At 38.4% G+C, this 22,149-nt stretch overlaps 1 protein-coding gene across 3 annotated transcripts in view; it reads left to right on the plus strand.

Moving 5' to 3' along the window:
- kcnip1 (potassium voltage-gated channel interacting protein 1) overlaps positions 1–22,149 on the plus strand; it is a 46,381-nt gene continuing 24,232 nt past the window's right edge. Inside the window, exons 1-2 of one of the 3 annotated variants that reach the window (XM_023329102.1) lie at positions 1–97; positions 311–597. In XM_023329102.1, the coding sequence (XP_023184870.1) occupies positions 510–597 (88 nt within the window). In that variant the 5' untranslated portion in view covers positions 1–97; positions 311–509. Of the gene's footprint in view, positions 98–310; positions 598–12,158; positions 12,952–22,149 lie in introns of those variants that run through there. The other 2 variants (XM_023329103.1, XM_005810867.2) reach the window with 2 other exon arrangements.

A 22,149-nucleotide genomic window follows, 5' to 3' on the forward strand; every position in this document is an offset into this window, starting at 1 on the left:
AGAGTGCAAACCACGAAGAGTTCAGAAAATTGCTTCATTACTGCGTTCCAACCGCCTGGCTGCAGAATAAAAGGAAGTTTTTGCAGGAACTTGGACAGTAAGACCACTTTTTATATTTCAAACTGAAATGATTTCTTTTAACCCTGCCTCTCTCGTCTTTGTTCTTCCCTCCACACATTTCGCTCCAGAGCAGGATTTTTTTATAATTTGGACACATTAGGAAGGTGGGATGGAGAAGACAGAGGAGGAGCGGGGGAGGGAATGCGGGGAAACGCAGCAGGAGATCATACTTTCTTTTTACCCCCTCCAGCCTCGCAGGGGGAATGGCAGCTCGGTGAGAGGAGCGGACTTCCTCTGCTTCCATCCCCAGCGTTGGATTCGTAAACTGCACCACAGGGAAGCTGAGCGGGCTTTGATCTGAAAGTGCTGCTGCAGCTGTCGGTGTTGCACCTGGAGACCCCTGTCCTACTCTGGCCCTGCTCAGCCAGCTGTGTGCCGGGTCAGACAGGATGACGGGGTGTGCCAAACGCTGCAAACAGGGACTCGTCAAATTTGCCTTTACTCTTCACAAACTGGTCACTGGGACTCTCATCAAAGGTATGCCAGAATATGTTGTATTTTGTACAAGTGCACATGTAAAAAAAGGAAAGAAAAGTGTTTTTAGTGAAATGAGACAAAACAGAGTAACAGAGAAAGCTCCAAATGAACTCTGATGTGTCTCCAAGCAAAGAAGTTAAAGTTGAGTCAAGTTTATCTTTCATCTTCAGCTCATAAAACTCTTTCTTCAATTTCCCTCCATCTGAAGTCGACCTTGTTCTGCTCTGCCTTCTCCAGAGGGCAGAAGTGAAGGAGACAGAGATGAAGGGAGTGAGGAGCTAATAGAGAGGAAAGATGTGGTGGATACAGAGTGGAGAGCGTACGCGTGTGATTGTCCTCTTGTGATAGATGTCGGTAATAAAATGTGCTGGGGTGTTGGAGAAATGGAGCTGCAAACACATAACGCTGAGAGGAAGAAAGGGAGTTTTAATATTGCGGTGCATTAATTGTTATCCTGTGAGTGTGGGTTTGTTTTTGTGCAACATTCAAATCTTAAACTGGGGTTTAAAAATTCCAAAGCATGGAAAGCAAAACTGCACACACTCTCAGTTGCAGGATAATACTCTATGAACCTTTTGACATTTTGTCTGGAGGGGTGGGAAACATCAAAGAAGTCAGTCAGATACACACATGCAGTTTGACATACTTAGACGTTCATGCATTCTCTCACTCCCATGGTCTTGGACGGCTCAAGTATGCAGCCACAGAGGGAAGAATTGCCCTCAAGGTCTCACACACACATAATGTCACGAAGGAGCCGCTGCAGAGCCTTTGGTTACATAACAAATTACTCCTCAGAGGAATCATAAAGATATTAAAACAATCTTCTTTTTTATGAAAACAAAAACAAAAACAAAAAAACTGAAAATAAAAATACATGCAGGTTAAAAAGCTTTAACAAACCCGCCGGATATGTGTGCAACTGTGTGCTGAAAAGACATGCAGGATGAATGCGCAGACAATAAAACACCCACGCAAACGATAAGGAAAAGGAAGGACTGCACTAGCAAGAGATCTGCTTCTGCTAACCCCCCCAACACACACACACAGGTGTTTGTCCACATCTGGTCTTCTTCAAACCTCTGGCAGAAACTGTATCCGATTAGTGACACTGGCCATAGTCAAAGGTACACACTGATGCGCATCATCACATGCTCCTTAAAGAGACATTACTGATTTGTGTTTTAGGGATTCTGCATTTTTTGGTATTCATAATTATTGCTATTATTATTGCTTTGTTCCCTTTTGATAGGAACAAATCACAATGGTTGGAGAAACATTTCACTTTTAGTTTAATTTTTCACAAAAAAGACATTCACAAATTGATTTGCTTATATGGATTTCCTATAAGCCAACTTGTTGATGAGTGCTTGGATCTATTTTTGGTTTGTTTCAGATCATGTTGGATCCGGAAACAGGATATTTATTAGCCACAAGAGTGGTCTCATTTGGCTTTTGTTGTTTTTCTTTTCAAATGGTGCATAATGGTATCTAATCTGATGTTTCTGATGATGACTGGAAAAAGAACAAATGACAAAAGTTCACTGCTGAATCCACTATGAAAGCCCAGCCATTCTGAATCTTTTTAAAATCCTTGCCAAATGCTATAGGAATGACAAGAAGTTTTAGATTTGAATCTAGTATGAATCTTGTTTGGTTTTCAATCAAACTCCCCATGCAAGAGACTCTAAAGTGAAAGGTCTCTTTGGTTGCATCTTCAAAGAAAAAAACAATTCACATGAGCAAAATTTTGTGCATACTACTTTTGGATATAAACCATCTGTGACTTTGTTTGTCAGACCCACAGAGTTATCCTGCAAGATTTGCACCTGGATTTTGTTCAGCCAAAGTTTATATGGATGGTTCTGCAAAGCTGTGATAATTTGTCTTGTTGATTTCTCCTTGCCATCGTAGAACTTTTCACAATATTATTGTTATTCAAAGAGAGGCTGCATCGGCTGCTTCAGCTTCCAGTCTGTCTGTGTGATAAGACCTGCTCTGTGCGCTGCTCTCATGTATCCCCAGGCGGTTGTTTGTGTGGAAGAGAACCAGACAAGAGACATGACCTTTCACAATGCTCAAACCAAAGTGACAAGTTTATGAAAAAGAACAGTTTCTATTTTTTGTTAGCTGGATTCGACCTGAAATATGAATTATAGAGCCTTATCAAACGAGATCAAACATGCTAGCATTAGCCTTGAACTTAAGTAAACTGATCTGCATACACTGCATAAAAAGACATACTGCATAATTTGTGTGTTTACCACCTTTTCAGCTCTCTCTGGCACGGCCACTCCAAAATATCAACTTTGTTGTCCTTAACTCACGTAACTAACTTTGTAGCTACCTTTGTATCAAGCGTAAGGCCATTGTCCGTATTTATAAGACCCATTTGTGCTTACGTTTGAACGTTTTTCTGTTTTGTGAAGGGCACCAGTCCTTCCTGCAGCAAAACACTCCAACATCATGATGCTGCTAATCCCAGACTTCACAGCTGGGAATGTTTATCCAGTTTCAAGGTCCTCCGTTTGTTTCTCCATATTCAGTGTGCCCCATTGAGGCCAAACACTTTGATTTAGATTCAAGTTTTTTGGCCTTGAGTGTATTTTCAACTTTAAAAAAAGTTACTTTTGAAATAATGGCATCTTTTCTTTAAGTGGCATTAAACTCGCCTTGGCACAGAACTAATCAGCTTCACTAGATAATAGAAAGACGCAAAAAGGTCTTTCACTTTGGTCCTGGAGATGATGCATATTACTCCTTGTTCATCTCAGGGAGACAGACCTCTTCTCCTTCCTTAGTGGTTGGTTGTCTGGACAACCCCACGCTTTTTGTATTTGTGCATCATCGTTTGAACAGAAGAACATATTACTTTCAGGAATCTGAAAATTGTTACATAAAGAGAACAATTTTTGTAACAATTTTTTTTCCAGAGGTTTTTCTGATTTCTCTACATTTTCACAAGCACCGTGTTTGAGCTGAATTCATTCACATGCGTGTCTCCACTGAACTCAAACGTTGTGGAGATAAGTTTCTACAAGCTATAAAATCATCTGGCCTTTTTCAAATCATTTAAGTTTTGTATCAGTTTTGTAATCCTAACTTAATCCAAAACAGGAAATATTTAGTCTCATTTAATGTCAGACAGAGAAATGAAGGTTTTCTTTGATACATTGGATGCAAATATGTGATTCCAACTGCATATCTTTAGAAACAAATAAAAGTTTTTGTGTTTGCCATGATTTGTCTTTCAATAGAGCAACACTGACCTCTCGTGGTGGCTTTGACTAAATGAAAGCAAAATAAAAGACGTATCTAATATGAGAAGTGTGCACGCAATTTCAAAAGAAAGTCTTTCATCACTGAAAAAAATAAGAAAAGCAAAATACAGATGAACATTTTTACTTGTATGCTGAGAAAAATCCCCATTAACACTTCAAATGGATTCAGAAAATCATAAACTTAGTGAAGGTAAACTTATATCCACTTCTTTCCACAAACTGTGAGTCCAGCTTACATAGTTCTATAAATGTTATCATAAGTGTACACATATTAAAGCATACTTAACTGTATTTACAATTTATTTTTCTTCTCTCTGAATTTTTATCCTGCTGGGATGATGAAATACATTATTGTATTTGTTTTGCTTCAACAATGTTAATAATTCTTCTTATATGTTTAGGACCTCAGGAGGAAGAAATAATGGTAAAAAAAAAAAAAACCTTTCCTAAAATTAGCTTCGTAGTTTTTGCCTTTTTAAACTACTGTAATTATTCATAACCAATTTATGTCAGGTTTTTTTTCATAACCTCTCCCTGTTCTGTTGCTGTTTCATCACATTTTTCTTCTGTGAACAGCAGAGGGCGTCAGAGTGTAGCTTCCGTCTCCCTATTAAAACACTGTAACCACACATTCCCACGTTGTCAGAGCAAATAAGAGCAAAAAGAGACATCTTAAGCAAATGAAGCTTTAAATATTCAGAGTCTCAGAGCGCTGGCTGACGAGGCAGTTCATCCCCTGATGACTGATGAATGACAGACAGCGAGGCAGATTTTTAGGATTCACTTGTCATTTTGTGCAGCCAGTCAGACCTACTGTGTTCCCTATAAGCGCTTAATAAAATATTCAACAGCTTCATTTTCCATCAGATATTCGCTTGAGGTCTCCATCCTGCTTTGAGTCAGGAGGGGATATGCTTGTTTGTATTCAGAGAAGTGACGGAGCGAAAGATAAGCAAATTGGAACAAAGTCTGTGCACACGATTGCCTTTTTTTTTAATCATGTGAGTGAGCATATTTAAATATCTGTGCACACATAATCTGAACTGAGTGTGTGTGTGGTTAGCTCAGTGTTTCTCTTCTCTTTGTGTGTGTGCTCTCCTTGGCAAAATGCTGTCATGTTACTGTCAATGTGCCACAGTGGGGCGGGCGATATGGGAGAGGGCAGTGCATGTTTAATGCAAAAATGCTGCACATAAAAATTCATACGGAAAAAGATTCACTGGGGATGAGATGCCTTCTTTATACCCACCAAAGCAATAAGTCACAAATCTCTGTACAGGGAGATAACTGTGCTGCAGTTAAGAAACAAGCAAACTTCACTTTTCAAGAACTGAACAATCAAGTTTGTCATGTTCTCTCTGACTGTGATGAGGAATGGAGACACAAAGGCAACAGGATATCATAATAACAGGGATTCAATCTATAAAACAAGAATAACAAATACAATTTTTCTTTGTTTGAAAGTCTAATACAGGTTTTATCTTCAGCTTGAAACTGCATTATATAATTTTCTACAAAAATATGGCATTTCCATGTGTTGAAACTGTCACCGCAGGGTAATATGAGACATTTAATCTGAAAAGATGGAGCTCTTCCAGCTCCTCTCTGAGCTACTGTTGAAATCTGAAGAAATGATCGACTCCCGGTCAAAACCAACCAATCAGAGCCAGGAGGAGCTCAATGTCCTAATGGCAGAGAAACAACTTTCAGTTCCTGGAAAACCGTTTATCTGCCGTTATCGTGGTCAAGCTAACTAGCCTTAACATTCAGGGTGGCAGGATATGTTGTGATGAACCAGGTAGAGCGTAACGGGAAGCAGGTTGAGCATGAGAGTGATTGACGACCCTAAGACCCTCCTCCTGGCTCTGATTGGTTGTTTCTAACTGAGTAGTGTATTTCTCCAGTTATATTTTAACAAATATGTAAAAAAAAAAAAGAAAAGAAATAAATGTACGTCAAAAGCAATTTAAAAAATGTTGCAAAATACACCATATTTGTGCAAACTAAGGCACCTCCTTGGTTCTATTTTTCACATCCTGGCAGGTGACACAGGTTTTAAGCAGCTTGCAGCAGTGAATTTATCTGATTTATTGTGGGATCAAAAAGAGTAGCAGCTGTTGTTGCCTTGAGAAGCTTATTGTCACAGAAAGAAACTCAACCTGCAAATACAACAACAGTAAATCTCATTTGTAAAAACATTGCATCTTGCTTTGAGTCATAATGCAGAAAAGGGCAGCAGGCATCCATGTGTTCAGCTTCCTTTAGATTGGCATGTGATGCAGAAATAAAAATCGGCTTTCAAAACATCTCCAAATTTATTCCTCAGCAGACACTGTAGTTTATTTAGATTACTTGAGTTTGACTTTGAATTGTCCATGTGTCTAAATATGTTGAACACATGGACGGATGGAATAGTGACAGAATGTTGGAGACTGGTCAAGTGGTGCTCACTGTCTGCTTGATGTGAAAGAGGTAATAATTTGTGCTCTGTAATTTAGAGGAAATTATTCCACGAGAGATGATGATGCTGAAAACAAAACAATACAAGGAACAAACAGATTAAATTATTCTGGCTCTGCTTGTTCTCTTGCTGCATATCGACTATATTATGCGAAGGAAATTGACCTGCAGTGTATTCTCACTCTCATATCAGACAGGGGTGGTTGAGTCTCTCCTCTGTAGTAAAACAGTCTGTTGGTTGTAATAACTCAGATGTCAGTAAGACTGTTTGAGACCAGCTACTTCCTTTCTCTCTCCTTCTATCCCATCTCACCTTTTACCTCTGATGTCTGTTTTTACTCTCAGCTCTCTACTCTTTACAATTCGTCCATCACATCAGTGTTTGCCCTCTTCTCACTGTGGTCCATCTTTCCTGCTTTCAGTCTCATCACCTTCTTATCTACGTGGGCTTCGCTGTGACAGACCTTATCCAGCTTTCTTCTAACGAGACCAGACGGCAACTAACCAGCCATTTTATTATTCAATGCCTGTTCACCCCTTTCTGTGCTTGTCAACACACCTTCTATGTCTGCAGAGAAATGCTTTTTATCTTTCAACTTGACAGCCAAAACCCATCTTTTTTTTCTTTCTGCCTCCATTTATTCTCCCACACTGCCATCCCAAGCCTGTAAAAGGTCTGCGGTGCGATGGTTAATAAATGATGAAAAGAAAAGCTGGCTGGCACTCAGTGTGATTCACAGCACCCTGGATGATGTGATGAACCCCATTTCACAGCAGTTCACAAAGCAGTTATGCAATATGATTCTATCAATAATGCTGGTTCAAACATGTTACACCATAAAGTCATTTTTCAAACACAAAACAATTTTTTGGTTCGTTATGTTTGCATAAGTCTGAATTCTCAATTGACTTTATGCAACTATTTTATGGCTGCAGTTGATCCTGAAGTCTAAAACTTGTTGCTGTCCCAGTTACTGACTGACACTTTAAACAGCTGGACCTCTTAAAATTAAAAGAATGGCTGTGATGATTAGTGATGTAATTTACATTCACTCATGTAAAGGACAAAGCAAAAAATCTTTAATTATAAATCAGCATTAGAAATGATTTTAGCAAATACTGAGCCAAAAGACAGTTAATAAACTAAAAGACCAAAATACTGCTTTGTCATTTATATTGTGACTATTTTGTTGATTAAAAGATTTTGTCATTCACTGCTGGAATTCAAGATGGAGTAGTACATTTATAGATGGAGGGGAAGAAATTGTGCACTGATGATAAGACACATGTTTATCAAATTAAAAAAATTACAAGCCAAGCAGTAACTCTAGATCAGTGGTCAGTAACTCTGTCCGGCAGCTTTTGGATGAATTCCAGCTACAATGTCCCTGAAGCAAATAAACTGCTAATAAACAAGTCTTGTCAAAACTTGCTGACATGCTAAGGAGGTAATTCAGTATTTTGATTCAGGTGTGTTGGAGTGGAGATGCATCCAAAAGTTGCAGACTCTTGACAACCAGAGTTGCAGATCCCTGATTTAGATTCTTGCGGGAAAATTGTGCGACAATCTAAAGTTCTTCAGTTTGTTGCAGTTTGCAATACCACCACAAGGTGGCACACATCCTGCACGCTGCTCCTTTAAATACTAAGTCATGCATTTGCTTTTTCCATCACTTTTTGCTGATTTTTATAGAGCAGAGCTCAATTTTTGTGAAAACTCAAGTTTTTTAAACTGCAACTCAAACATCTTTGCATCACATCCCAAAAAATCCATCTTGCTTTGTCATGACAAGCAAAATTTTAGATTAGGATTCTACAACTTACGCCTCAAGGATGCAAATTTTGGATCTTCCACAGTGGCTCTTCATAACTTTAACAAAGAACCATGCAATGTTTTTAGTGTAGATATAATGACAAATACAAGTTTTAGCCTTTTTCAACTTTTTAATGGAATACCTGCACTGAGTTAAACCTACGGCAGCAGGAGACTTAAAGTACCAGTAATATTTTTAGATCTATTTTTCTTGTCATTATTTTAGAAATCATGCTCTTTTATTTTCCACAAATATCAAGATCCCATCCAAGAAAATGTGTCCATCATATTTTTTGCAAAATTTTTGTTTTACTTTATTTTAAAAACCTAAGAAAAGAAATATAATGGTGAATCTTTGAAAATTAAAACAAATGTTCTTTTTTTTTAAATGGTCATGTAACAAGTTTAATTTAGCTGTTCTGAGAGCAAAATGGCTCTTTGATTTGCAAAGGTTGCAGAAGCGAGTCTTAGACATGTAGCATTTTATGCACTTTCAGGTCTGCAGTCTGGTAAACAGTTTGACTGATATTTAACATCTCATATATGTGGGAAGATAAGAACATAATTTTTTTTCCATTAAGTGCAACAAAGCGACTGAAGGTCAAAAATTACTTTATTGAAAGCTCCATTTTCCTCACCAGTACACTTAGCAAAATTCAACATGTTATTGTACTGTATATGAGAGGCTGTGAGTAAAGTATTGATGTGTCGCACATTATATGTTCAGGAGCATAATTAACTTATGTTATTCAGTCATGTACAAAAGAAAAAAAAATATTCAAGAAAGGCTTTAGGTAGAAAAATATAATTGAATTAGTTATGTTTTCAAACAGCAGGGCATGAATCTTTGTCCTGCTGCCAATGTTGCTCCAGAACAACTAAATTATTTGCTTCAAACAAATTGGAGTCGAATACAGTTAATAAAGTCTTGACTGAGTCTGAGCTGATAGCAGCTCCATTCTATTCTATTCTATTCTATTCTATTCTATTCTATTCTATTCTATTCTATTCTATTCTATTCTATTCTATTCTATTCTGTTCTGTTCTGTTTTATGGTTATTTTCTATCTCTGTTCTGTTCTATTCTCTGTCCTGTTCTGTTCTATGGTTATTCTCTGTCTCTGGTGTGTTCAGTGTTTTCTGAAAGTCTGTATTTGTAATCTGTCAATTTTACAGCGATCAAAAGCCAAAAGATCTGACTATTTTTTGTCTTTCTGGGCTTTTATTCAGTTCAGTTTTTGAAATTGTTTGATCAGGAAAAAAGGCTGTCTTTCCGCTGATAGATGTGTATATAACGCCACCACTAAAGCTAAGCGTCGTCGTTACAACAAATTGCGTTCTCTTATCTCGTCTTTTCAGACTGAGTCTCTGTTTAATCAGAAATGCTTTGCATCACTGCTGGTGTGTGTTCAAAGATTCGTTTTTTTATTCAGTTGACGTCTTGCCATTCTCTCTCGCTGTTACGACGGGTGTCTGTGCATGTTGTTAAATGTGTAAGCATGCGTGGTAAGTGTGAAATAGGGCTGCAGTGTACGTGTTACAATTAGAACATGCTGTCGTATTTTTGTCTTAAAAACGAGAAAAAATTATCTGTATTTCTGTCTTTTTAGGGCCTATATACATTTTTCTTCTTTTTTTTCATTTCAAACCTTCTACCCTGCAGTAATGGACACTCACAACTATGGCCTAGTAGCTTTAGCATTGGTTTCGATGGCGTTTTGCCAAGCTCATCGATGTCTTAGTTGTAAATTGTTTTCTTTAACCATGGCCATGAGAGGAATTTCAATAAGCAGTGCCATCAATATGATCAGTTCAGCTTACTAACCCCAGCAGCAGGGGAGGAGGACGAGGTTAAGCACGACTGACAGGAGAGTAAATGTGAGGATGATTGTGTTGCTGAAGAGCTTCGTTCCTCCATTGTGTTGGAGTTCTAATCTGTTTTTGTGTGTGGGAATACCTGGCTCTAAAAGGCACGGCTTAGCACTGAATGTTTAATCCCACCCACTGTGATTTAACTGGATTTGGGTCCTGAACTGGGATCAGTGAATTGGATTAGATTCTAACTGGGCGTTGGCATGTAATTCACACCAAACTGTGTTTGGTACTGGCTTCTTGAAGGAGGGCTGGAAGTTTACCAATACTCACTAGGGGCAACAAAGTGATAAAAGAGTTTAAGAAGTAACATTTTGTTTGTATGAGTGGTTAAATCGGGTATATTATGTCTAAACCACACATACACTCTCTTTATTGTGACATTGTTAGCATCTCCACCTTTTAAATTGCCATTTTCTCAGTGTGCATTCGTGCTTAGCGCTCACTCTCAGTTTTTATCAGATCATAGGTTGCAGACGGTCGACCATGCTGGGACATGGAGGTCACATGCTGATGGATACAGTTTGTCTCACAGCCCTTATGTTCCGGCGCCGCGGTTGCAGGATTTTGAGGTCTTTACTCTGGAAGTCACTAATGAGGATTTATTCAGCATGCCTCAAACAAACAACCTGAAAAACCATTACATATTTTCAATGGTTGCCCCTATTTTTTGTTGTGACAATAACTAAAATATACTGATGTTGATGCATTTGTATTTTCTGTTTCATGACTTACAGACAAGAGTCAGCCACACCAATTGGAAACGTCTGATTGACTGAACAGTTGAACTTTGCCTGCTTATTAAAAATAATCTCCCAATGTCCACCAGAGCAGACTAAAGTTTTGTGGTATAAATTTTGGTACCTTAAAATTTATGTGCCAAAATTTAAATGTCGAAGCTGTCGAAGAGCTGACATTTCTGACAGCTCTTTTATTGTCGAAGATATCAGCTCAAATCTGTTGGCTCAAGGTTTACGTTACACTGATGTCATTTTGATATATTTTACTCTCAAATCCTTAGATCTGCTGTAGTTTTTTTTTTCTAAAGTTAGTTGTGAATTATTTAATCTTCTCTTGTGGCAGCAGCTTATTTTTAATTCATACAGGCACCAAACACTGGATTTTTCATTCCCAGCAGGTTCTACTGCTGGGAGAGTTTAGTTCAAGTATTACTGCTCTGTTCTTGGAAAAGAAGTTAGAACAGAAGATCATATTTTACTCTCTTTTCTACACCCTACAAGAATTTCTTTTGTTTTACCAAAAGTGTAATCTTTCATGTGAACTTCTTCAAACCTATAAATAGGGTCTGACCTGATGGTTAGACCCTTACCACCAGACAAGAACAACCTGGAGAAACAGTCTCTCATCTCGGTGTGATTGACCTGTTGTATGTGCTAAACACACAAGAAGCAACGAATGACAGTGAAAGGCGAAAGTTTCCACCACTCTGGGTGAACACAACATGCATGTTGTGTTCACCTCACTTTACAATTCCTGTGTTGTTAACCCTCAGGTACGTCTGCATGTACAAACAATGAAATTTCACATGTACAAATTTACAGAAACTAGAAGCTTTTTATCCACCAATGGAAAATTAAGTGGTTAATCCAAAACCATGAAGCCTTAAATTTATCATGCATGTTATCAGGAGAATACTACCCCATTAACCATAAGTGAATTTTTTTTTTAATCATTTACATTCTCTGAAATTTCCGCAGGGTATGTAAACTTATGATCACAAAGTGTATACGAGTTAGCTTTTTTTTTTAATCATCATCATCACTGATGTTGGTTTGATGATGAAAATGATTCTTAATTTTAAACATTAATCCCACAGCCTTAACACCCCTTACTTCTCACACATTTTCTGACGGGGTCATGACAAATCTGTTCTGTGTAATGGAGAAGGGAAATAAGAGAAGGCTCATATGCTTAGACTTAATAGTCGAAGCATGTCTGACGCAAAGTGTGGATGCAGACGCTTGCATGTGTGCAGCAGCAGCATGTCGGCATCAGAGGGATGTTGCTGGTGCCCTATCCTCTGGTAGGGTAATCACATGTACACCCCACCTGTCAGACCCGTGCATGTAGAGATAAAGCTGCACGTACGCTCTCCACAGCCAGTCTGCCCGCTGAATAACAAAGGGGGACAGATCAGTCCGGCTCTCCTTTATCTCTTTTCACCTATTGCTCTCCTCATCTCTGTCCATCTCTTTGCTTCATCTTCAACCCTCCCACCCTGCTCTCCATCTCCTCTTTCTCCATCGTCATTTTCTCATTCCCCCTTTCTTTTGTTCTCCCCTCAGTTTTGTCCTCCTTTTCTTCCCCTCCCCTCAGTCTGTCTCCGTCTTCCCCCGTGCAACAGTGTGCAGCCCCTCGTCCCCCACCAGACAGACAGAGACAGAGCGGCTGAGATGAACAGGAGAGAAGGAGGGGAGCAGGCAGTGAGGAACAAATACATAAAGAGCCGCGAAGGAACTGGAGGAATGACAGTCTGGTTTCGGGGTGAAGAGGGGTTTACTCTGAGAGGGAGGGTCTTTTAGGAGTAAGAGACCAGAGGCATGAGAGGAAGGCAGCTCCAGTGACAGCGCAGACAAAGGTAGCTTCAGAGTGCGTGTCTGCCGCTCATTTCATTCACACACACATGCACTCTTTCTCTTTTTCACTCACACACCCTCGAGCAAAAGCAGCCGAGCTGTGTGGGTGTGAAGCGGCATGAGAAGTGATATCTGTACTTCCACACATACAGCCGACTGACGGACTCACTTACTCACAGATGACACACACCTGCTGGGTGCGCACTCACTAACACACCTTAATTACATCGTACACACACGCTCACACACACCCCTACTACACTAAGTAGTCAACATGGGTCTGGTGATGGGAACCTTCTCCCTGCAGTCCAAGCCGGTGACCTATCACAAAGGTAAGCATTCATGTTTTAAAATGGGTAAATGGAGATGTGTTTTTGCTTGATATTTGCACATGCATGCAGAATTCATGTTTTGCGTTTGTGAAGCCAATCTGTATGTTTGCCCTCGGCAACATGAATATCGTACAAGTTGGGAGAATAATAATGTAGCTCATGGATTTAGTCTTCAGGCCACCTGTCTGCTGTTTGAACTGTGGATTTGGGAACATTTGTGTGTGTGTGTGTGTGTATGTCGGCGTGCGTATATGCGTACGTGGGGGTGCGTTTGTGTGTGTGTGTGTGGCCGTGCCACTGGTTTTGTCCATAATAGGTGATGGCATTTGCCCGGCTGCTTTCATACCAGCCTGCTTCCTGTCTGCCCCGCTGCTGTTCGGCAGCTGCTGACACTTCACACATGTTTGCTTATGCTCTTTTGTATACCTATGCATGAGCAGCTTTACATAAATTATACAAATTTGTCTTTAAGGTTCCTAAATTATCCATGTAACATGTGACAGCTGTGGTTTTGCGTGTTTGCCTTTGAACGTGGTTTGCCATGTATTTGTTGACTTTAAACCTTGGTGTTTACCACTGAGGTTCTTCCAACAAGCCAAATGTAAACAAAAAAAATGACCAAGATTATTGAAAACATGGAGAATTCAATAACTAAAATGTTTATTTAGAGGAGCAACCTCAATGAAATCCTGTGGAAAAGACTGCATATACTAAGATAAAAAAACCATGGAGGCATTGATATTAACCAAATGTTTTGAATTTTCAGAAAAGCCAGCAGAGAAATGCCTTAAGGTCGTATTTTCTGTTTCACAGCTGCCTAACGCTGCCATCAAAGCAAACAGCTGTAAAAACTCTTCAGAGACCGTGTAAATGGTTCGCATATATAGCATCCTGCGTGGGTTGTTTTATCCTGACCTGCGTGGCAGCAGCTTTCAGCAGATACGTTAGATGTGTGCTGTGCAAATCCTTAAGGCTCATTTTTAACCTTTTAACACCAAAATGTATCATCAGTGGCGGCTTTTGGTGAATCACCCTGATAAACTGTATCTAGGAGCAGATGCTCTTTTTGCTTCAACCAGACACACATTTGAAAAAGTTTCTGCAAAAACAATAACCTTTTATAATGTCACTTTTCTTAACTTTTTAAAAATCTTTTTGTTAGATCAAAATCTGTAAACAACAAGCCATCTTCATCAGCGTACGCCATCCACAATATACAGCTCTGGACAAAATGGAGAGACCACTTAGAAATGATCAGTTTCTTTGATTTTACTTTTCATATGTTTGAGTAAAATGAACATTATTATTTTATTCTATGAACTATTGACAATATGTCTCCAAAATTCCAAGCAAGAATTTTGTACTTATTAGCAGAAAATGAGAAATGGTCAAAGTAACGAAAAAGGTGCAGTGGTTTCAGACCTCAAATAATGCAAAAAAAAAAAACAAATCAAGTTCACATTCATTTAGAAACAACAATACTAATGTTTTTACTCAGGAAGAGTTCAGAAATTAATATTTGGTGGAATAACCATGAGGTTTTCAATGGGGTTCGGTGCAGTGGGCATCTGTCAGTTCTCACATGATTCAGAACATGTTTGGGTGTCCACTTCATTGTGACTGAACATGACAAAAAGAACAGATAAAATGTGTTCTCTGCATTTTACCACTGAAGGCATTTATGAAATTCTGAGATTTCTGTCTTTGACTAAATAAAACCTAAAACTTGCTGTACTAGGTACACATGTTGCAAAAATATTGTTTAGTTCTTCCCAAAAATGAAAAAGTAATGTTAGAAAATGTATCTTTCTAGCCTAACATATCATGCTTATATGTTTTTGTTTTGTGAAAAACTAGTTAAGTTTTTAAATATTTGATTTTTCAGCCAGTTATTTGTCCTAGCAAGTTTTAAGAGGTCAAAGCAGACGGCATCGCCTATAGATGCCAACATGTCACGAAAGTTGGCTTTTTGTTTCACTTAAAATATTTCGTCGAAACTCTTCCACTTTCATTTAGCAGAACCTAAAAATATCTGCAACTTTTGGAGTTTTCACGACTTTGGGATGAAGAGGAGGAGACGGATGAGAAAAAGTGGGGGTGAAAAATTGAGGAAATTTGAGAGAGGAGGCGAGATTGCTTCTCAGGGGCCGGAGTGTGTGTGTGTCAGTGGATGTGTGTTCACCATCTGCTACTGTGCAAAAAGTTGCCTAATGAAAGCAGGGCAGGATTCATTTGGCAGGGAAGGTTGGCCCACCCTTGATCGCCGCCCAACGTGAGGGAACGGCCAGCTGAGAAGGACTCAAAGTTAACTTGCTGAGGTGTCAGAACTTTAAAGGAAAAATATTTTTAGGAATTTTACCTCCCTGCCTTTCCGTACCACACGACTCAACAAAATCACTGATGACTTGCTCTAATGATGAGTAACGTTGAGGATAACACTAATTTTACATATTTAATAACTTTATTTCACTTTTGACCAGCTGTCTGTCTTTAGAGACGGAATTGGATTTGCTGATTTAGTCAAAGAAAGTTCTTCTTGTGTCTTTTTGCATTTCAAAAGATAAGGAGTTTAAGACCTTGATGGCTTCTATGGTTAAGTTATTTATCTGAACGTCTTACTCTGCATGATAAAGTTTCTTCTTGATGGAAAAAAATTCATTAGGGTTGACAGTCTTATTTTCTAATTTAAAAATAAGGAAGTTTTGAAAGAATTAGATCTTAACTCTAGGGAACCTGATTTAGCATAATAAAATACTCAAATATGACTTTTCTATTTTCTCTTTTAAATGGTTTTCAATTCTTGTCTCCCCATCTCCCAGTTCCACTTAATGAGTTTCAGATTAGGTATAAAAGTCAGACTTAAGACTGTTCTAACTTGCTTTCCTCAGTTTATTGTTGGTAATTAGGTATTGATTGGCTAATTAACACTAAAGTTTATTACTTCATTTTATTGGTGATCCAACCGATAATTTTTATATGTTATGTATGTGTTTAAAAACACTTTAACACCATTTTGATTGGTGTTGTCATAAGCAACACAAATTAAGACAAGCATATTTGTTGACGGTGTCAAGTGCACTGTTACATTTTAAAGACTTTCAGTTGTTTTCATTAAAAGTTTAATAAAAAAAAACTCAACCTGACAGAAGCTGTAGATTCACTGTTCCCTGAGGTAAACTAACTGGATCTGGTGTCAAAAGGTCACAGATAATTATTTAGATAAAGCTCTTATTTAATTCTGCATGTATAGATGAAGCTGATCTGAATATAAAAGCCTCCTGTAAACCCTCTGAAAACAACAAAATGATGTGGATCTCAGTGTAACCTTGTGCAGTTGCAGATGTGAGAGGTACGGCACCCTTTGATGATTACATGTGTGAAAATTCTGCCTGACAGTGAAAATACTCTCATGCAATTCCCACATTTCTTATGTTCTCACATCTATTTTCTATGTACTGGAGAACAAATTCACAGCAGACTTGCTCATGTTTTTAGAATAGGGAAGATAAAAACGTGAGAATCTACTGGTATTGCCTGGTGCTTGTTGTTGCACAGCCACTGAGGATTACAGATTTAGTAAAGTTACTGCATGATTCGCAGAGAATGGCAGCCAGATGAAGCTTCTTCCCGCTCTTTCGAGCCGACGGCAGACTAGCTGGGACGTTTCTGAGTTAGCAGAGACACAATTTTAAACTTTCAGATAATCCTGGTGGAAAACAGCACTTTTACAGTAAGCAGGATTTAAATTTAGCTGATAGAAATTTAGCACATTCGTGTTTGAGCAGTAAAATGAACTTTCTGGAAGAAATCCTGTGTAATAATATTAACACATCAAACACAAAATCAAAAACAGCAACAAACTGTTTCATGTTTTGTTGACTTTTTTCTGATATGCAGTTGAAACCAGATATTTACTAATATTAAATCAAATTAAACTTTTCCTATTTGCTAAATTCCTAAATAAGGCAAAAATATATCTTTTTAGATGTTTATAGAATTACTTTGTTTCATTTTAGATGTTCCCAAATATTTGCTTAAAATCGGATTGAATTGCCTTTTAAACTATTTGCTTTAGACATTTTTAAACATTTTTTACTCATAACAGACGAGTAAAATTATTTCCAAGAATGAATATGTGGAGATCCACAATTCTATTCCTGCCATTCTCGCTGATTTATTTTGATTTTTGCGATCATGTCACACAAAAACAAAGTGTTCTCAATTTGTGCTTTAAAATTCAACCAAAGGTGTTTCGCTATTTAACTGGGATGTTGGGAAATAACCAATCAGAAGCTTAGAAAGCCATGACATCATGCATAATATACAATGTTCTGAATGTTCTTAAAATTTCCTTCTCAACAACTTTGCTGATAAAGCCAAACATCAAGAGACAAAACAAGCAGGCAGACTTCACAGACAAGGGAAGACTGTAGCAAGAGCTCCAGTGTGTTTTCTTGGAGGCTTTTATTCTCCTTTGTTCATCATCTTTGTGCTTTAAAGTGAAACTCTGTTGCAGGCGAGCCGTTTCACACTTTAGATAAATGCAGTCCAGTTACAGCCCAATTCAGAGCAATTTGGAGTGACGAATCGGCCAAACTGAACACAAGACTGTAGCTAAACTACATCAAAAGTTGTTCTGTGTTTTTCTGTGTCAGTTACTAAATGAAGCTAAATGGATGATGTGACCTACATATATTTTTAGCGGTAAAGGCAGCGAGACTGAGTGATAAGCCACTGGCCTCCCAGCTCGTGAGGGTTTAGGTTGGCAGTAAGGCATTTGTCAGCTTGTGTCTTTCTTCACCTGCGGCAAAAACAAGAAATTTATTCTCAATTCCTGCCCAAACTGCTATGGACCTATGAAATATTTCCCAGTGGTTATAAACTACAAAACCCGGACCTTGCAGACACATTTATCTCCTTGTTTTCTTGTTTGTTTGTTTTTTGCTCCTTTTGGTTCTGCCTCTGCTTTCATTTCTCTGCTCCCTTACAGTCTATCAAGTATTTTTTCCTTTAATTTTTTTCTCGCTTTCACTTCATTTCATTTCTTTTATTTTGCCTTTTAAAAGTTGCTCCTTTTAAGTTCTCATCTTCCGTTTGTGGTGTGCTTTTTTTTTTCCTGCCTTTGCCGTTTCTGTCTCTTCTGCCCTCAAATCTTCGAATCTTTTTGCTCTTCTGAGTGTCGGCTCATATTCGGCCAGCTCCGTGATCAATCCGACTCTTTGAAGTTTTAGTGATGCGAAAAACTTTTTGCTTGGTTTCGGCAGAATATGTTAAAAAGAAAAAGAAGTGGGTTTCTTTCTGTTCTCAGGAACGTTTGGTGCAGTGCTTCCTGTTGCTGCAGGGTTAAAGGGCTGAACAGAGAAGAACACATTTCTTTTATTAAGCTCCCTTGTTTTCACCTCTCTTTCTAACCTCCACATCAAAAGATGTCCACAAAAATGGCCAATTAGGACAGCAAAAGAGCTTTATCAGGAAATTGCTGACATGAAACAGATTCTTGGTTAATCCTGTGCCAGGAGCGTGTACATAAGCTTCCAAATATGAGATTTGGAAACAACAACCTCAGAATCTCATATTTATTTTCGCACTCTGCAGCTCATCAAGTAGATTATTTTATTTAGGATTGTCTGCCAGCTTTTGATGTCTGAGTGTAACAAATTAAACCCGCATTCAGGTTTTTTGTCCAAGAAAAAAAAATATCAAAGTGCTGAATCCATGAAAAATATATTATTTTCACAATGTTTTTTTGTTTGGTTTTTCTAAAGACATTTTCAATTCAATGAGCGATGTGCTGCTGATGAATATAGATAAGCTCTGACTACATGGTTCAGTTTACGTGCTAAGCTGCAGCAAAATCAGTGCTGCAGCTTGTACAAAGGCAATTATTGTGAGCATGAAAAATGTCATGCCAAACAAATTGTTTCAGATTAAAATGAACTGAAATGCATTTAAAACAGAAGCCGCAAACAAATTAAATCGGCTGCATGATACAGCACCAGTAATAAATATTTTTAAGTGATGTCAAAGACTGACCTTTGATTTTGTTTCTTTTTTTATGTTACTTAAAAGCTCTTGCTGGGGACCATTTGTTTGACAAATCTACCTTTTTTTTTAAAATGACTGACTGGCTGCACAACGTGAAGGAAAGACGGAGTCGATGTGAGCAGAAACAACAAAATAGGTTCTGGATTTGGAAGGAAACAAAGGAAATCGAGAACATCTATCAATGTTGTCTCCGACATTTCAACCGAGTCTCTCAGCCAAACGGTGCACAACAACATAAAAATGGAATCTATTGATCTGAGTCCACAGAAGAAAGAAAAACCATTTTCATTGCAATAATGGACAAAAAGGAATCTAGGACTGCAGTATCATCCCTTCACGAGTGCCATTTCAGAAAAAAAGCAAAGAATAACATTCACAGGGGCCCCTTGGGCACCGACAATCAGATCTATTTAATCACACACACAACACCAGCAAACTGTTACACCTAATATTTACAAGATCATAATCACTATTATAAATAACCAGTTTATCTGATCATGTGAAATCCACTTAAATGGTTCATTTACACAATCGTCTACATCATTAAACTTTTTCATTGATGCCATCTGTTAGATGAACTTTTTCATGTATTTTTATTGTCTCACTATCGTTCCTTTTTCTGCCAGGCCAGGATTTGAACCCAGGACTTTGGGTCCTGCTCTCTGCACCACTGCCCATCCCTTCATAAAAATGTTCAAAGGTTTTGAGAAAGTGATTAGAAGAACATCGTTCCATCTGATGATTGCAGAGCCAGACTTATTTTTGGATAACTAAATGATTCAGCTGTCAGTTCAACCCACCCTTATTCGATGTCAGCCAAATAGGAAACTGAATTTTGATTGATGGTTTTTAATGTCATTTCCAAACCCGGGTCCTGAATTCAGAGGTAAACTGAATGCAGCATACGTATTCACAGTTTTACTGCTTCAGTTTCTACTCAGAACTTCTTGAAATATTCTTCACTCTGTTCGTCGCGATCCCTGATTTAACCTTGAGTCTGAGTATTTATTTGCATAGTCTTTCAGGTGTTTCTGCATTTTTGTTTATTTATTTGCTCAGTAGCAGCTTCAGATTAGTGAAGCTGTTGCTGAGGTTGATGGTTTTAATGACATTAAAAACCATCAATCAAAATTCAGTTTCCTATTTGGCTGACATCGAATAAGGGTGGATTCAATTGACAGATCTTTTTTTGTCCTAAAACTACTGTTTCATTGCCTAACCCTAACCCAGATCATTTACTGAGGCTCACCAGAATCACTCCACCAAGTACATCAGCAGCACTTCAAACCTCTGTAGTTTCCATGTTTTCTTCTAGTTCTATTTTCTGTCTGTGACGACCTTGAGTTTGTTCATTATTTTTTATTTTATTAAATATTTCCTCTTCTGCTCGCCCTGCCTGCCTCTTGCCTGATCCAAACCATCACAGCTCTTCTCTTTTGAGAGGCAAATGTTTGAAGCTCAGTGCTCTTCAACTTCTTATCTTTTTTTCATTGTTTGTGCTGATTAGATCTACATTACATTTGCTTTATATAACATTAACTTTGTAAATAGCTGCTCATACAGAGCCGAAGGTCCACCAGTGGTACTTGCGCCACATTTTGATACATTAAGGATTTTATGAAGAGATGAACTTTAATTCATAGCAGTGTATCTGAAGGTAATTCCCTCATCTCATCATCCCTGGTGTCTGTCAGGAAGTTATTTTGTTCATCTCGAATGTAAAAATGTGGTCAACTTATTCAAACCGGTCAGAATTTGATCATCTACCTGTTGCTGTTTTATTTTCACAGGAAGGCTATGCCAATCTGTACAGTTCTGTATAAGTAACACTAAAAAGTTGGATCCTATTAACATGAAAAAGGACATCTTTCCTGGCCGTTTCATTCTCAGTCCATTTATTCCCCAGTTTAATCACTCTCCCCTTTAAAAACTTTATCCTTTTTTCCCCTAACATACATAATTAAACCTTTTTTGTAATTCACAGCCTGTCTGTATTCCATTTTTTTCAACTTCTGCTTTTTATTTATTTATGCAACTCTTCTTCAGCCCTTTTTAAGCTTTCCCTCCCCTTCTATATAGTCACAAGTCGATGTGAGTGGAAGTCGGGAAGAAGCTTGGATTGATACAGAGAAACAGCTGTGTGGGGAGTAATCTGTGCACCTATAAATATTGGTATGGGTTTTCCTAATAAACAAGTTCCTGTCAGCCATGCTATCCCTGATGAATTACTGCAGAGGTTTTATGTGTTGTCAGGTAACTGTCCTATATCTTTGGGAAGAATAATTAACTCTTCAGATGAATCTTGGAAAGTAAAGAATGAGCCGTTTAGCGCTCAGGTAGATCTTTATATGCACTTCATTGAGCTGACGGGCTAAAGTTTCCCCTTGTGTTTTAATCTTAATCAAAATCTTAACAGTTTAATTTTCTCTCAGGCTCACTCCCTCATATTTCTCCTTCTCTTTGTTCTTCCACCCTATTCTCTGGAAGTGTGTTTGCATGGGCCCCACTTTGCTGTCTTCTGCATTTTCCATCTTGCAGTGCCAGTCGCCCACTCTCTCGTTTCTGAACCACTTCTTTCTCTTTCATCGCATCCTAATCTCTCGCTGGAAGCTTTTCCGGTGTATTTTATCCTTCCTCTTCTTCAGCATCCACAGCCAAGCATGTTTGCATCTCCATCTCCTTCCCCTTTCTTCTGTATCCATCAGAATACATAGGAAGTATACAGGAAGCGTGCTTTACTTTGTTGTCTCATCTCCGGACTGAAAAGTGTGACAGGGGTTCTTGTAAAACAGGATGCTGCTATTCACTCACTTTCTTGTAAGGGAAACACCAGACAAGTCAGTCCCAATACTCCGCTCACAAGCACAAAAAACAAAACAAGCATACTCACCGACTCCAACCTCTAGCAGCTAGAGTCTAGCTCTTTCTCTGTGCTCTGCAGACAGACGTTGAAATGATTACTAGACGGAGAAACATTTGTGTCAGAGTGTGGAAATGGGCCTGTCAGGCACTGTGAGGAGATGAAGATTTGAGATTGGAACAAGCAGGGAACTATGTTTGGAACGACAGGAACATTACTCCAGTACAGGCACTTGGATTTATGTGGGGAGATGGTGGGATAAAGGTGAGCTGGTTGTTTTCCTAAAGCAGACA

This window comes from Xiphophorus maculatus, chromosome 23, assembly GCF_002775205.1.
Source record: "Xiphophorus maculatus strain JP 163 A chromosome 23, X_maculatus-5.0-male, whole genome shotgun sequence".
NCBI lineage: Eukaryota > Metazoa > Chordata > Actinopteri > Cyprinodontiformes > Poeciliidae > Xiphophorus > Xiphophorus maculatus.